The sequence below is a fragment of the Vipera berus genome, assembly GCF_964194415.1.
Source record: "Vipera berus genome assembly, chromosome: 5".
Lineage (NCBI taxonomy): Eukaryota > Metazoa > Chordata > Lepidosauria > Squamata > Viperidae > Vipera > Vipera berus.
This window is the reverse complement of record NC_138207.1, coordinates 47,323,816-47,339,318: the sequence shown is the minus strand read 5'-3', so window position 1 is coordinate 47,339,318 and position 15,503 is coordinate 47,323,816. Positions and strand designations below refer to the sequence as shown.

The 15,503-nt window shown below is 40.2% G+C and overlaps 2 protein-coding genes across 3 annotated transcripts in view; one reads left to right on the top strand and one right to left on the bottom strand.

Moving 5' to 3' along the window:
• The first annotated feature begins 1,580 nt into the window (after window positions 1–1,580).
• On the top strand, window positions 1,581–13,682 carry DPCD (deleted in primary ciliary dyskinesia homolog (mouse)). Of its 2 annotated transcripts, none has more exons than XM_081328173.1 (6): window positions 1,581–1,684; window positions 2,350–2,430; window positions 5,060–5,184; window positions 6,650–6,833; window positions 10,681–10,783; window positions 11,770–13,682. In XM_081328173.1, exons 1-5 carry the CDS (start codon window positions 1,621–1,623, stop codon window positions 10,746–10,748), a joined length of 522 nt encoding a protein of 173 aa, XP_081184299.1. In that variant the 5' UTR covers window positions 1,581–1,620; the 3' UTR covers window positions 10,749–10,783; window positions 11,770–13,682. The 2 variants fall into 2 exon arrangements, with proteins under 2 accessions (XP_081184299.1, XP_081184298.1); XM_081328172.1 differs by having other exon boundaries at window positions 6,650–6,783; window positions 11,770–13,187.
• Window positions 13,683–15,260: 1,578 nt separating this feature from the next.
• The window catches only part of FBXW4 (F-box and WD repeat domain containing 4), an 88,744-nt gene continuing 88,501 nt past the window's right edge, over window positions 15,261–15,503 (bottom strand). The window contains exon 9 of the mRNA XM_081328171.1: window positions 15,261–15,503. This exon is cut by the window's right edge and continues 562 nt beyond it. The gene's annotated coding sequence lies outside the window, so the exon portion shown is untranslated.

The window sequence follows — 15,503 nt, the reverse complement described above, 5'->3', positions numbered from 1 at the left end:
GGACTCCGCTCTAGAAGGAGTGGGGACAGACCAGCAGAGTAAAGCCCGAACTGGTTTGCATCTCTTCGGAGCCCACGCAAATCCGGCTCATCGCAATCCAGAGACCGCCCATTTAAGAGCGTCTGAATTGGGAGGCGGGATGACAGCCAGTTCCTGACAGTCAGGGCCAAATCACCGCGGTGCTCCTCTAGCCCAGGGGTTCTCAACCTTGGCAACTTTAAGACTTGTGGACTTCAACTCCCAGAATTCCTCACCCAGCAAAGCTACATGGAAGGAAGTGTGTAGTGGGGTGCCCCAGGGCTCTGTTCTGGGCCCAGTGCTCTTCAATATCTTCATTAATGATTTGGATGAGGGGATAGATGGGGAACTCATCAAATTTGCAGACGACACCAAGCTGGCAGGAATAGCCAACACTCCAGAAGATAGGCTTAAGATACAGAAGGATCTGGACAGACTCGAACACTGGGCACTATCTAACAAAATGAAATTCAATGGTGAAAAAAGTAAGGTTCTACACTTAGGCAGGAAAAATCTAATGCATAGGTATAGTATAGGTGGTACCTTGCTCAATAGTAGTAACTGTGAGAGGGATCTCGGAGTCTTAGTAGACAATCACTTCAATATGAGCCAGCAGTGTGCTGCAGCTGCCAAAAAAGCCAACACAGTGCTAGGCTGCATTAACAGAGGGATAGAATCAAGATCAAGTGAAGTACTAATACCACTTTACAATGCTTTGGTAAAGCCACACCTGGAATACTGCATCCAGTTTTGGTCACCACGATGTAAAAAAGATGTCGAGACTCTAGAAAGGGTACAGAGAAGAGCAACAAAGATGATTAGGGAGGTGGAGGCTAAAACATATAGGGAACGGTTGCTGGAATTGGGTATGTGTAGTTTAATGAAAAGAAGGACTAAGGGTGACATGATAGCAGTGTTCCAATATCTCAGGGGCTGCCACAAAGAAGAGGGAGTCAAGCTATTCTCTAAAGCACCTGAAAGCAGGACAAGAAGCAACGGATGGAAACTAGTCAAGGAGAGAAGCAACCTAGAACTAAGGAGAAACTTCCTGACAGTTAGAACAATTAACCAGTGGAACAACCTGCCTCCAGAAGCTGTGAATGCTCCAACACTGGAGGTTTTTAAGAAGAGACTGGACAGCCATTTGCCTGAAATGGTATAAGGTTTCCTGCCTGAGCAGGGGGTTGGACTAGATGACCTCCAAGGTCCCTTCCAACTTTATTATTATTATTATTATTATTATTATTATTATTATTATTATTATTATTATTATGTCTTAAAGTTGCCAAGGTTGAGAACCCCTGCTTTATAGCCCATTGCCGCCCACTGCTGCTTTTCCAGTAGGATTAAGAGACGCCGCGCCGCCCTGCGACGCTGCCTGAGCCCATCTATCCACCTACGTTGCCCCTCTGTCTGGAGAAGGTGGAGGGGCTTGCCCCACAGAAAGGCCGAGGAGAACGACATCGATGGTAACGCTCACTTACCGACGGTATCGCCGTGACACCAGAACGACCTGCGCGCGGCGTTTTCTTCCGTGTCAAGGGACGAAGAGCCGGAAGTCCAGGAGGGTTGCCTTGGTAACGTGCCGAGCGAAGCCGCAATATGGCTGGGACCAGTTGGCTGGAGCGGTTGCGGGCGGCTCGGAAGACCGCCCTGCTGGCGGATGGTAACCGGGTGGCGGGAACTGGGATCGTGGTGATCTGGGGAAAATGACCCGCCGGTCACGGGCAAGTGGGCAGCGGGTGACATTGGGGAGCTTTCTAAGGTGGGAGAAGCTAGGCAGTTCCGGTCTCCAGGTGGCGAGGAGGCTGAAGCCTCGAAGGCTACCTTCGCTTTTGGGTGTGCCGACCCCAGGGCGACCTAGTCCAGGGGTCGGCAACCTCGGCTCTTTTATGACTCGTGGACTTCAACTCCCAGAATTCCTGAGCCAGCTGGCTCAGGAATTCTGGGAGTTGAAGTCCACGAGTCATAAAAGAGCCGAGGTTGCCGACCCCTGACCTAGTCGGAATAGTTTGAAGATCAAATTTTAAAATGTCCTCTAAAAGATTTTTTTTTTAAAAAAAGGAGTAATAGAAAACATTCCCGAGTCTGTTTGTTTCTAATTGAATTGTATTCACCACTGTGGGGAGCGTGTGGAAACCAACCCGTTAACATTGGTGCTTACTTCCACCAAAACTTGCCTTTAGAAGAGTAATTTGGATGGACGGCTGTGAGGCATTTGGAGTCTCTAAACGTCACTCTGGCTAAGTGGGAGAAAGTATGTTGAAGCTGTGGAATGGGATTTCCTCCTATTTCTTCTTTTTAGGTCCACCCATCCTGTGCTCTCTTTAGGTAAACGGAAAATCCATTACCTGTTTGAGGATGGGAAGGAGATGGCAGAAGAGTATGACCTGAAAACACACCAGCTACTCTGTAAGCCAGCCAACTTTTCTTACTTATATAGTTAAACCTTGGAAATGTGAATGGTATAGGTAGATTTGAAATACAAGTTTTGCCTTTAATCATCTTGCACATACTGCAGGTCAGTAAAGCAAATTTTACAATGAAAGATCCATACTAGGAAAGGGTAGTGAAATCAGTGTTGGCCTTGCCACTGAGATTAGAGAGATAGGCTACATGTCCTTATCCGTTTCCTTATCCACAACATTAACCTCAAGCATTGATGTCTCAGTTATACTACGGTATCTGATCAAACTAAAAATTAATCCACTCATTGTATTGGTATTGCTCCTGAGATTGCATGGCTTTATCATGCTTCTCTTGAGATGCAAGCAGGGATTCAAAGGCACAATGCTGTGTTGTTGTTGGGTTTTTTTTAGAGAATTTGACCACCTACTATAGATCAAATGCAGGATTTATTTTTAGTTAAATCAAACTTTAAATTCTTGCACTTTTCTCTCCCAGGTGTATATAAGTAGTCTTGCTTACCAACCATTTGCTCATCGACTATTCTAAGTTACAACAGTGCTGAATAAAGGGACTTGCAACCAGTCTTGGAAGTTCTGGCCATTATAGTGCCGCAGTGATCGCATGAACAAAATTCGGCCTGCCTGCATTTATGACCACTCTCCTGCTGCCCTACCCCCATCCCCAGTTGACCTTTGTCATCGTCTTTGCCTGCCTCCCTCTGCTGGGCTCATCACATGCAGGGAAGGTGCCATAAAAACATCCCACAGGTCAGCGGATGAGAGCTACAGAACAGGCGGGTGTGTGTTGTGCTATGCACCATGCACCACTACCAACCAATTCCTTCTGCACTGTTCTTCTTTCGCATGCTGGCCCAGTCCTTCTTTCTCGCAGCAGCCAGTGCTTTCTTTTGTGTGATGGCCAGGGCCTCCTTTTGGGCATCCTCCTTACAGGCGTGAAAGAAGGACACGGCTGCACTAATGCAAAAGAAAACCCCAGCTAGTAATGTGCAGTGCAGTAGCGAGCAAGCCAAGTGGCAAGGGCAGCAGGTAGCAGCAGATAGGTGGATGACCCACAGGGCAGAGATGGGGAGAAGATAGGGGAATGGGTGGGCAGAGGCAGTCCTTTACCTTCTTCGAAGTATGGCTTGGATATTGGGGAGGGCGGGATCCTCTTCTAATGGCTGCATATGATTCATTGAACAAAAGTAACTGAGATTGCCATGACTGCCAGAGCTGAGCTGAGCTGAGCAATCAATCATGTGATGTTTCACTTAACCATGTTGCTTTGTGATGGAGTTGCCAGACCACTTATGGTAGTTAAATGAGGATTATCTGTAATATAACTGTAATAACAAACTTGTCGTTATCTAAGAGGAGGGGGAGAAGAAATTCCAGCTGCCCCTTGTTTGGGGCAAGTTAGACTAATCAGGTTGTTTGCTTTTAAACTGTTTTTCACACTGCAGTAGCATTTCCAAAACCAGTGCCTTAAGCATGAATTGAACTGGGAAGAATCAATGTGTGTTGGCATCTATAGGACTGGAACCTGGATGAATTAGCCTCACTTCCCAGATGATTTGGCCCTCTGGGCCTATGTAACTAAGGCTATGCAGTGTTTCAGATTTGAAAAAAATAAGTGTTTTAGAATGCATTGGTGCACTTGTATAACCTCTGAACTACAACTCCTGTAAACAACTATGTCTTTTCCAGAATAGTGCAATTACCCTATTTAACTATGGCAGAATCCCAGGGAAAGATTCATGTGATTTAATCAGTTGCATGCTGATTTATTTATTTATTTTCATCCCACCTTAACATTTTTTAATAACTCAAGTTGGCAAACATACATAATATTCTTTCCTCCTCTTTTCCCTGTTACAATTCAGTGAGGTGGGTTGGGCTCAGGGAGAGTGACTGATGCTATGTGTTCTGAAGCAATTTTTTGTTTTGGATCTGAAATGCTGCACAACCATCAGGACAAAGTTAGTAAGTTGCATAATCTGAAGCTCAAAGCCAGTACTTTGAAATGCTCTTTTAACATATGGATCCTCTTCATGTTATTACTATGTACAAGTAGTCCTTAGATTACAACAGCAATTGGACCAGAATTGCTGCCGCTAAGTGACATGATCATAAACTCTGATGTCACGGGATTGCATTGCTTATCAATTGCTATCAGTTCACATTTTGTTGATAAGTGAGAACCATGTAGGAAGTTCAGCAAGGATCTCATGTGATCACAATTTCTGACTTCCTGCCAACTTCCTCATTGATTTTGCTTGTGAAAAACCAGCAGATCATATGACTGCAGCTCAGTGCAATATTGGAATCATGAGCTAGGCACTGAGCACGCATATCGTGATCATGTGTCCGTGAAGATGCTACAAACAGCTGAAACTATGAGGACATATAAGTCCCCCTTGTTCAATGCTATTGAATGGTCACTAAATGAGTGATCATAACCCAGGAACCCACCTGTATTCTGTTTCTCCAAAAGGAAAGAGGCATAATTAAAAATAAATTGAAATTAAAAATTTCACTTAATTTGCAGTAGTTTTTTAATATCCCAATTGGGAATATTTTCCTGAAAAAAATATATATCAATTTTTTTCTATATCCTTGTCCTTTCTGTGCAGTAAGAAAATGGAGAGAGAAGAATGCTCTGGGTGCATATGGCAATTGGGAGGTTGAAGTGGGAGAACCCACATTGCTTGCAGCAGGAACACTGGACCGTGAGTTCATAAAGGAGAGCAATACCAATGTAAATACAATATTTGTACCTCAGCATTTGATATTAGGGGAAAATATACTTTACCCAATTTCTCTATCTTGATTTTTATTCATTTAGGAAATACAGCAGTATGTAAGGCTTTCTTTGTTTACCAAGCTGCATGAATAATCCAGAACGTTAGAAATGTCCATTATGCTCTATCATTTCTACTTTGTCTTTTTCCTATGTATAAAGGTTTATGTGTTGTTATGCTGTTCCTCTAGGAGTTCAATACAACTTACGAAGCATTTGTTTCTTCCAATTTTTCCTCACAACATGATAAAAGTTGAAGTAAGAGATAGCAACCATCCTTTAAATTTCAATGTAATTTAAACAGAGAAATTACAATTGAAAGCTCACTATGGTCAAAAATAACTGAATTAATGTTGGGTGGAGACATTTTTGTAAATATGAAAAGTTTAATATGGCTCTTTTATGAGAGACTCATGCTCAAGTCCATTCTTAGCCATGGAAGGTCACTAGGTGTCTTCGAGCCAGTCACTTTCTTTCAATCCAAGCTCCTCACAAACTTTTGTTTGGGTACAAATGGGATGAAGGAGTGCCAAGTAAACCACTGTCAGCTCCTCAACAAAGGGCAACACATACTTCTAACAAATAAGTGTTTTGAAAAATTTGTATTATATATAGCAGCATGCAAGTGTTAAGTTTAACACGGTAGTGATATGTCATTATGTGATATTTTATAAATCAAGGGCAAATGTGTTTTTTTTTTAAAATAGTTGTTAATAAAACCAGCCTTAATTTACAAACTGGATGAATCTGCACTATACTAATTTCTGCATCTGTTTAAATGTTATGAGGTGAAGGGGTGCACACAACTGTCCACTCTCAATAATCTCCTTAGAAAATTAGCTGGAACCAGTGGAGCACACCCTACTACTCTGCAAATGGCTGCCCTTGCATTATGTTATTTGGCAGGAGAGTACGCTTGCCCAATCAGATTCCACACTTTCCACCATGGCCAAAACCACAGAGCTGTCCAAGGATGTCAGGGACAAGATTGTAGACTTACACAAGGCTGGAATGAGCTACAAGACTATCACCAAGCAGCTTGATTGTGGTTTTTTTATGAAATGGATTTTTTTCCCTCTTATAAGAAACTATTGTTCATTAACCATCTTTTACTTCTGTCTATATTTTTCCAAAAATCTAGTAGCCCTTTCCTTCACATTCCTCAGTTTAAAAACATAATTTGTGTATCTGGAATACATTTAATGCATCCCACAAATGAATGTATTATACAAATTGGGAAAAGCTCATGGGGAAACATATTGAACTTAAAGATGCTGGCATCAGTGTTGCTTCAATTTAGATAAGAATTCAGCAGTTGCACACATAATTTTGGCAAATCTTATGTTGTTGTAGTAAAGTTACAGCTGCTGTCTAGTTGAACTGAACAACATTGGGCTGAATTCAGTTTTGTTTTGTTTTTTAGCCTGTCTTTATGCGAAAAGACACCAAAAGCAGTTTCCAGTGGCGGATCCGAAACCTACCATATCCTAAAGATGTCTACAGTGTTTCAGTAGAAAAGGATCAGCGCTGCTGTGTGGTCCACACAACAAATAAGAAGTCAGTAAACAGATTCACTCACGGTGGGATGAATTTGGGTATATTTGCAGGTACTTTGTAGGATGTGGAAATGATTTAAGTTCTCTGTTGTAATATTCTGAATTTTTCTTTTCCTAACAGTTATATTGTTAAAGGTTTTAGCAAAATAATCTGACCTTTTTATAGTATTCACACTATGAAGAGTATGATTTTTGAACAAGCTGTAGTACTGTATTTTGCACATACCCCTAATGGATAGGTTTGAATGCTATGCTAAATCAAAAATAAACATCGATACGTCTTAATTTTATGTATGAATCAGGCTATAGTCCTGGAACAAAAAGCATTTGTTTTTCCTACCTTTTCCATTTTTATGCAATCCCTAATATTTACCCAGAGGTGGTGCTATTGGCAAAAGCTTCTATTTTCTGTTTGACATTTACGTTAGGCTAAAGTTCTTCTGAGGGCAAAGAGTATAATTAATCAATGACAATAAAAAACTAGGGACATGGTCAGGACTTGTCAACCATTTCACAATAAAGGCCAGACTACATTAACCTTATGGGTCGTTCTACTTAGCATCTTTGTTATCTCACTGGAACTGGCAGGTACAGAATCAGGTTCCTGAAGTTCAGTGGATTCCCTTTTGAAAGGTAGGAAGATTATTTAGTATCTGTTGATTTAAGCAGTCATTAAATATGCCCAGCCTTCTGCAGAGTCTCATTTTGAATCAGGATCACCTATGAATTTGACTTGTGGTAGATTAAGACAGAGTACTCTTGCATATCAAATGCAAGCATAAATTTTACTGTAATGACATAGACTGGCTTTTACTAATAAGATGCCTTTCAAAAAGAACTAGACAAATTTATGACAAATAGGTCTGTTAGATATGATATTTAAATAAAAACTCAGGGTATAGTATTAAGTAGCTCTAAATTATAGTTGCAGATAGGCAAATAATAGGAGAAACCTGTTTCTTTCATAGCCCCCCTTGAGGCTGTCAGCTAATACTAAAAAGAAGATGCAGTGTTAACCATGGGGCAGATCCAGTAAAAAATTATTTACTGCTTAGTAGCAGAGTATATTTTAGACAGTCCAACATATTTTGGACAATTCAGAAGCAATGTTGCCATTGCTCCTAGCATATAAAATACAAACCATTATATGGGGGTGTTTTTTGGGTGGGTGGGTGGGTGGGTAGATACCTTAATTAGCATAGACATTTTACATTGCTTGCCTTGCTTGTTGGAAATTCCAGACATGATTGAGTAAAAATTCTAAATTAAATCTCAATTCTGTCTACTAAAGAAACCAGGAAAAGTTGGATTAATGCTGCAATAAACAGAGCTTTTACATGATTTGTTCTGGCTGGTCGGTGGTGGAACAAAAGACTTGTTCAATCATTCTCCTATTGCATATCATTATTCACTGTAGCTTGTTCTTTATTGTGAGGAAGGCAGAAGGTAAAATAATTTTGATTCAGATACCTTGTCCTTTTTGCTAAAGCAACAGAAGCAGTGCATGTATGTCTGCTTATTATTCATTCTTCCATACATTATTCTACTGTTTTATTGAAACTGGGATTTTATGACGTCTACATGGGAACTTGGGGATTTCTACCTATTGCTAAACTGCTAGCCAGGTTCTCCTTTTTCTAGACATGTCTAACAGTATTAATTTTTTCCCCTCCCTGTGTTGGGCTGCTGATGGATGCAACCTCTTCCCACTTCCACCCGGGACCAGCTCACAGGTTCCCAATCCCCATATTACATAATTTTCAATTCACATTAGTGCTTGCAGCCTGATCATGTGAGATTTTAGTTAGTCCTTTATGGCAGGAATGGGCAACCCATAGGCTGCATGTACTACCCCCAGCCTCCTGAGATATATTACTAAAATGTTTACCAAAATTTTCAATTTTCAGCAATGTTTGTTTCTATTTTGTTCCTTATGGATAAAGATGAAAATGAGAGGGGAAATTCTAGGTAACAAATCACCCAAATGTCCCACTTTTAAATTCCCCCCAAACCCATTCAAAATTGAGAATGGTGAAGAAGCTTCTTGGATGAGAAGCGAAACGTCTTCAAAGAAAAACAAAGTTCAGTAGCCTTGTGAAAAAGCACTTTTGGGATAACTATGACCTGGATGACTGAGAATCTCCACAGTCATCCAAAATTGTGTCACTTAATTCAGCCATTTACTGTCAAATTTAAGCAGTAGTAGTTTAGGGTGGGGTCAGGGATTCAGGGTAGAAATAAGGTAGAGGCTGAAAAGTTGGTTTAGTCCCTTCTTCTAATGTCATTTTCAGCTGGTAGGAAAAGCAAGTTGGGACCTACAATCATGAGAAAGCTGTCTACCTCTGCTTTAGGGAAAGGGAGGACAATGGCATAATCTTGTGACAATTAGAATTTTAGCAGATGCAGGTTTTCCCATAAGATATAACAGAAGAAACCTGGAGTTACTCAGTGGCTACTCTGCAATTGTAAAGGTGGAAGAGAAGATAATTTCCCAAAGGCCCTTAAAAAGAAAACATTGCCACTTGCTTCTACTCATTCAACAATGCCCCCTCTAGCCTCAGCAAAAGGCTGCTGAAGTGGGATTTGATTCAGTCCTCTTGCTGTAAAACAAATCCATTGAAGCAAACTTCCAAACAAACAGGCAAAGCCTCCTTGGCCACAACAGATTCAATTATTGCAGGACAAGGTAGCAGTTAACATTATGCTGGAAGAGGCAAAACAGCAGATCTATTTTCCTTTGATCTTTCACAGATTTCATTTGGAGCTCAGACCAGGTATTTTCCCCACTGCCTCAGCCCTATTGGTGGTGGAGGTGGGGGGATAAAGTTAGTGTTCTCAGTGTGGGCTTCATAGGCTCTTTGAAACACTGGGCTACTTTGGGGAGTTGCTTTTTTATTGTCTCAATCAGTAAGAAGTTAACACTTCCTTAACTTGTCTTTTGTGTTCATCTAATCTTTGCTGTTTAACCTTTGACATCTCCATTATTATCCATGTCTGCCACCTTTCCCAAATATAAGCAAAAGGCTCCAAGCCCTGGGGTAACATTCCTCTTTAGCAGGCAGTTAGCCCTGGCTGGTTGGCCTTTGTATGCATTTTCAGGAAGGCTTGGAAAATAAAGGGTTTGTGGTTTGCAGTCAACCTCTGAACAAAACTAGCTTAATTAAGAAGGATTGTTCATTTTGGGGCACCAAATATGCATCAATAATTCAGCATAATTCATAAAGGAAAACTTCCATCCCCCAAAGGAACTAAATGGCAGTCATGTTTCATGGGAAGAAAGCATATTGGCCTTCCATCTTAAACTGAAAATAGCAGAAGATGGATCATTCTAAGTGCCTGATAGGTATGAGGGTATAGGTGCCATACATAATCAAGGTGATCAAACTAAATGAACATTCAAACTCTTACAGTATCCTATCTAACTCTTATCATTATGAGCGATAACGATCTGTTTAGTAAGTATCCCACAATAAAGTTTGGGAAGCACCTGTTTTTGTGCCTTTTAAGTGAAGGTTAATTCCTGGTGACTAGATTAGTTTTCTTGGCAAGATTTTTGGAAATGGTTCCCACTGCTTCTTTCCTTCCTGTCTTTTCTAAAAAGAATGGTGCTTACTACTGTAGTTCTTAGTATATGGCTGTATTTAAAAACAAAATGTACTGGTCAAATTAATAGTGACATAGTCAGATTTTTAAATATAACTCAATTAGTTTATGTATTTATGTATTTTACTATATTAAAAATAATTCTAAGTGGAATCTTGCAGTCTGAATGGAAGATACTCAGCTTCAAACTCTTGGAACAATCCTGAAATTTCTTTCATGTAAAAATGTAATTTAGGTATTATTTATCTTCTACATAAAGATAAGTCTTTATTTTCATGTCCACATTTACTTTCAGATACTACAAGAAATTCACTATTCCTGATTTGGACAGATTCCAACTGCCTTTGGACAGCACTGCTTTGACTTTTACTCATGCCAACAATACACTGATCATCACAGTAAGTTCTCATAAAGCTAATCTGACACCATTAGCACATTATTGTTTTCAGTCCTCTTTTGCTATGCTGCCTTTACAGGTAGTCTTCAACTTAAAACCATTCCCTTAATGACTTCTCAAAATTACAGTGGCACTGAAAGAAGTGATTTATGACTGGGTTTCACATTTGCAACTGTTACAGCAACAGGTCATGTGATCAAAATTCAGGGGCTTGACAACTGGCACGTATTGATGGCAGCTGCACTGTCCCAAGGTCACGTAATCAACATTTGTAACCTTCCCAGTTGGCTTTCCAACAAGCAAAGTCAGTGGGGGAAGCCTGATTCACTTAACAACTGCAGTGATTCGCTTAACAACTGCGGCAAAAAAAGTCACAAAATGGGGCACAACTCACTTAACAATTGACTAGCTTAGCAATGGAAATTTTGGGCTCCATTCAGTACTACCTGAATAAAACTTGAGTAAATGCACATGAAGAACAACGGCCTTTGGATGCAAATTAAGAACCAAAGCTATCCCAGTTAGGCTTATGACAAAAAAAAAATCATGCTGCTATTTCTGCTTCAAAATTTAACCCTGAATATTTTTCTTTCTAAGCTGAAACAATTGTTTTTTCAATGATATTCGGTATAGAAATACCTTCTTCAATGAACAGGGAGGTATCCAGTGAACAGCTGGAAAAGTTCAACTGCACACTTTGCCATGGGATATTTCACTCTGCAGTAGGATAAATGTGATCAAAAAGTACAACGAGGCAGATTTCCAAATTTTGAACTAAAATGTGCATTAAAAGGAATATGTTTGAGATACAGCCTTATGTTCTAGGTATTATATCTTAAATGGTTGAAAAATAAATCTGAAAGCATGACATTCCAATCATTTTTCTTTTCTTTTTTTCAATGCTCCGTCTCTTTTGCAAATGAGGCACTTCATTAATAGCATTTCTGTTTGCGCTAACAGAGATTCAAGCTATTTTCTTTCCTATAGTATCAAAAGCCAACAGAAATACTGGCTGCAGAAGAGGAGCTGCAAAAAGAACTAAAGAAGATCAAAGCTGCTAATAATGGGGAAGGAGACTGCAAGACACAGTAGTCAACAGTTGTTAAATGCATTGTCTGTACTTTTATTAAATAAATGTGCTGAACAGGGATCATTCATTCCATTTATACCCTGCCACAATTCTACAGAACTCTTGGCGTATTACAAACATTAAAAAATTGCAATTGAACAGTATCTAAAAACCTAAACTGGAAAATGCAAAAATCCAAAAAGGATTTTTGGATTTTAAGGGGTAGGGAATATATCACAATCTCTTTATGTCTCCCAGCAGCACCTATTCTGGTAAGAAGGCATTGACAATCTTCCAGATCCAGGGAATAAGGCCCACCCACCCCTAACTATCCTCAGTATGCCCATGTGGTACCCGTGCTTTCCAAGCTGCACTGGTTGCCAGTTTGTTTCTAGGTGCAATTCAATATGCTTGTTACTGCAGGGACTGTGATGTCAACCCAGCTGATTCAGTCTGGCAAAGTTAATGTACTACATGTTCCTTTGATCAACCAATGGAAGCCTTCATTAACCATATTGGAACTTCATGATCATGTCTTTCTCTGTCATGGTGCCTGCATTCCAGAATATGGTTCCTCTTTAGATCCAGAAGGGTCTCATCCTGATGGCATTCTGGCAGGCCTTAATGACTTGGCTGTGCTCCCAGCCTTTGGACTAGGGCAGGGATGTCAAACTGCTGGCCCACAGGCCGGATACATCATAGCAAAACCACGCCCACCCCAGTGCTGGCAATGGCAAAAAAGTCACAATACATCATGACACGTCACGTGATGTTGCGAGTTTGACAGCCCTGGACTAGGGTGATTGGATCCCCTTACTAGGTGTATGATACATATTGTTGACCAGATATGCTGTCTTGTTTATTGCTATGTCTCTTTTTGCATTATATATTTGTTGTATTGTTTTATCCTTGAGCAGCCCCGAATCAATTGGAGTCTACATTGATTAAAATAAATAAAGAGCTGTGAGGGACAGAGATCCAGACCATAGGTAACAGAGGACATCTTAGCACATAAAAAGTCCCAGTTAGCCTGGCAAGACATTCCAATCAAAACTCTAGCCAATACCAAAGCACAGTCAAGAGAATCTGAATAAACCTATGGCAAAATGCTATGCTAACTGGTCATCACAGTCACTCTTGCAACTGGCTCCTTCTCCAAAGGGAATTAACCATTCTGCAAAGAGTTTCTGGATGACAACGTGCCAATGCAACAAGAGAGAAGTAGGAATGCTTTATCTCTCTTATGACTGTGGTGCAAGCTCAAATCTGACACATAATTGTGTTCAATTTCATTCTTCATACTCCTCCACTTACTCTCTGGGCACTGCTGTCTCAACACCCACTGACAATCCAAACCCCATCAGCCACCAAGGATAGGCCCAACATTCAGCAACTGCTTAGAAGCAGTTTCACTGAGGGCTCATGAGGGCTTGTTGCCTATGTTGAGAGCAGCAATCCAGGCACTCAGTAGACTCACACATCAGATCTTTGGGAAAAATCAAGTGCTCACCAGAAACTACTCGGATCCAAAAGTGCCTGGGATGGATCCTCTGAATGGGCATCACTTTGGAAGTCATGGGTAGTCATCAATTTATGCTAGACCAGGAAGTATCTAACCATGACAAAGGAGTAATAGCAATACTTTCCATATCCAGATCTAAAGTGGTCTGAAGCAAAAATGAGGTGCAATATGTGGAGAAGCCCATGTTATCATGAAATGGTCAGCTTGGTATCCGCGCCATATCACCCTTGGCCCAACATTGCCAGGATATAGCCGTTACATTCCCATTCCACACAGATTGCTCACCTCAAGTAAGATCTGGTATGAACCCAACTTCCAAACTTAAACTTCACCTGTTAACCAATCTATCCATGGAGTCAGCAGCCTGGAAAACCACTAGGGCCAAATCTCTAATCACTTAGATCATTTAAAATTAGTGATCACTTTCTTTAAAACAAGATTGCTGATTCCAATTGTGGTTGCTAAATGAGGACTATCTATAATCTAGTACACTGATATAAGGGGAGGTAAACATAGTACACAGACTTTCTTCCACTATGCTAGGTACTACCTCCTTATCTCTCTGATCCTTCCCCTTACTGGGAGTCAGTATTTCTTCATTCCCCTTGGCTCTCACTTGAGGGACTGCCTCGTTCTAGTTACTGGACAACAAATCACACAGCAGCAGTAGGATATCACCAAAACATTGGTAGCATAGGAGTTCCCCAGGAAACTACACTCAACATCTTAGGCCTAGCAAAACTGCACTACTATTAGGTGTGGTGCCAAGGCCCCTTGCCCAACTGCCAGCAATCTGAATGCATCACATTTGTCTCTCTGCCAGCTGGCCATTCTTAGGTACCACAATGGTTGCTTTGGGTAGATAATCAGAGACCTAAAATCCCCACCTTCTGCCAGTTCACTGAAGCCCTTCAATCTGGCCACTTAATGGAGGAGGGCCTTCCTGGAAGTTTCAAATCTAGTCCTATCAAAGTAGTTTCCTTCCAGTATGGTACTACTATCCTCCCTGTTGTAGTGAGACTGGGAGATGAAGAATAATAGTTCTGTTCCATTTCTGTCACTGTCAGCACTGCCATACATGGAAATCCTTAAGTCAATCTCAGTGCCACCTCCCAATATCTGCTGTTTCCACAATAAGGTCTGTTTGCACAATTGCATAACAACTTTTTATACCATGGTATGTGACTTGTCTTACATTTTATTACTTATACTGAGGCCCTACTAAGTTTATCTCTTACAGCATACCAGAATTTGAATCACAGACAGTGATGACCATATCCAACTATTTTGTTTTAAAATAGATTTTCATGATATTGTCCTTGTTTCCCAATCCCTCATGTATGGAAAATATTCAGAGTTTATAATCCAGTTTGTTCATCTCTCATTCTACTAAAAACTATTTCCCTTTTGCCTCAATTACACTGATTTATATATCAGACATTAATGAAATAAATGTTTGTGTTTCAGACACTGCTTTTTCATTCAATTCTAGAAAACACATTTCTGTCTTACATTGTATTGAATTGTTTAAAAATTTAATAATTGCAATTAGAATAAAAAGTAAGATGAGGCATTCCTGTTAGCTGTTTTGACCAGCCAATACCTATTCTATTCACATATTTTCATACTGGTTTCTGAGTCCCCTAATTTCTTATTTGATGATATTCTTACCTTAAACAGAGTATCTTATTTAAACTCATGTACAAGAATGGGAGTGCATTGTTCAGAAACACTTAGAGAACACTGTCTTTAGAGATAACAAGAAGTATTAGTATTCAAGGTATTTCATTTATAAATACAGATGTTTGATGAGAGTGATGATAAGAGGCCAGGATACCGCCCCAGGTTTTTGCATCTTCTCTCAGAGTTATGCATGGCTAGATGTTTTTTCAAGTATTTAAAAAAATCCTTCTTTACCTGCACAATTGTGATAATTTTTCAGGAATATTTATTCTCAGCTTGCCGTGTACAAATTAGATAAGTTAAGTTAGTCATGGTACTGAATAAAAGTCAAATGTGACTTATTCAGTTACTTTTTGCAATCAAAGATACTTTTTGTGTGCTGCTTTAATAATTTATTCAATACCAGGCCTGTCAGCATTGATCCAATAAAGCAGTTCTTATATGGTG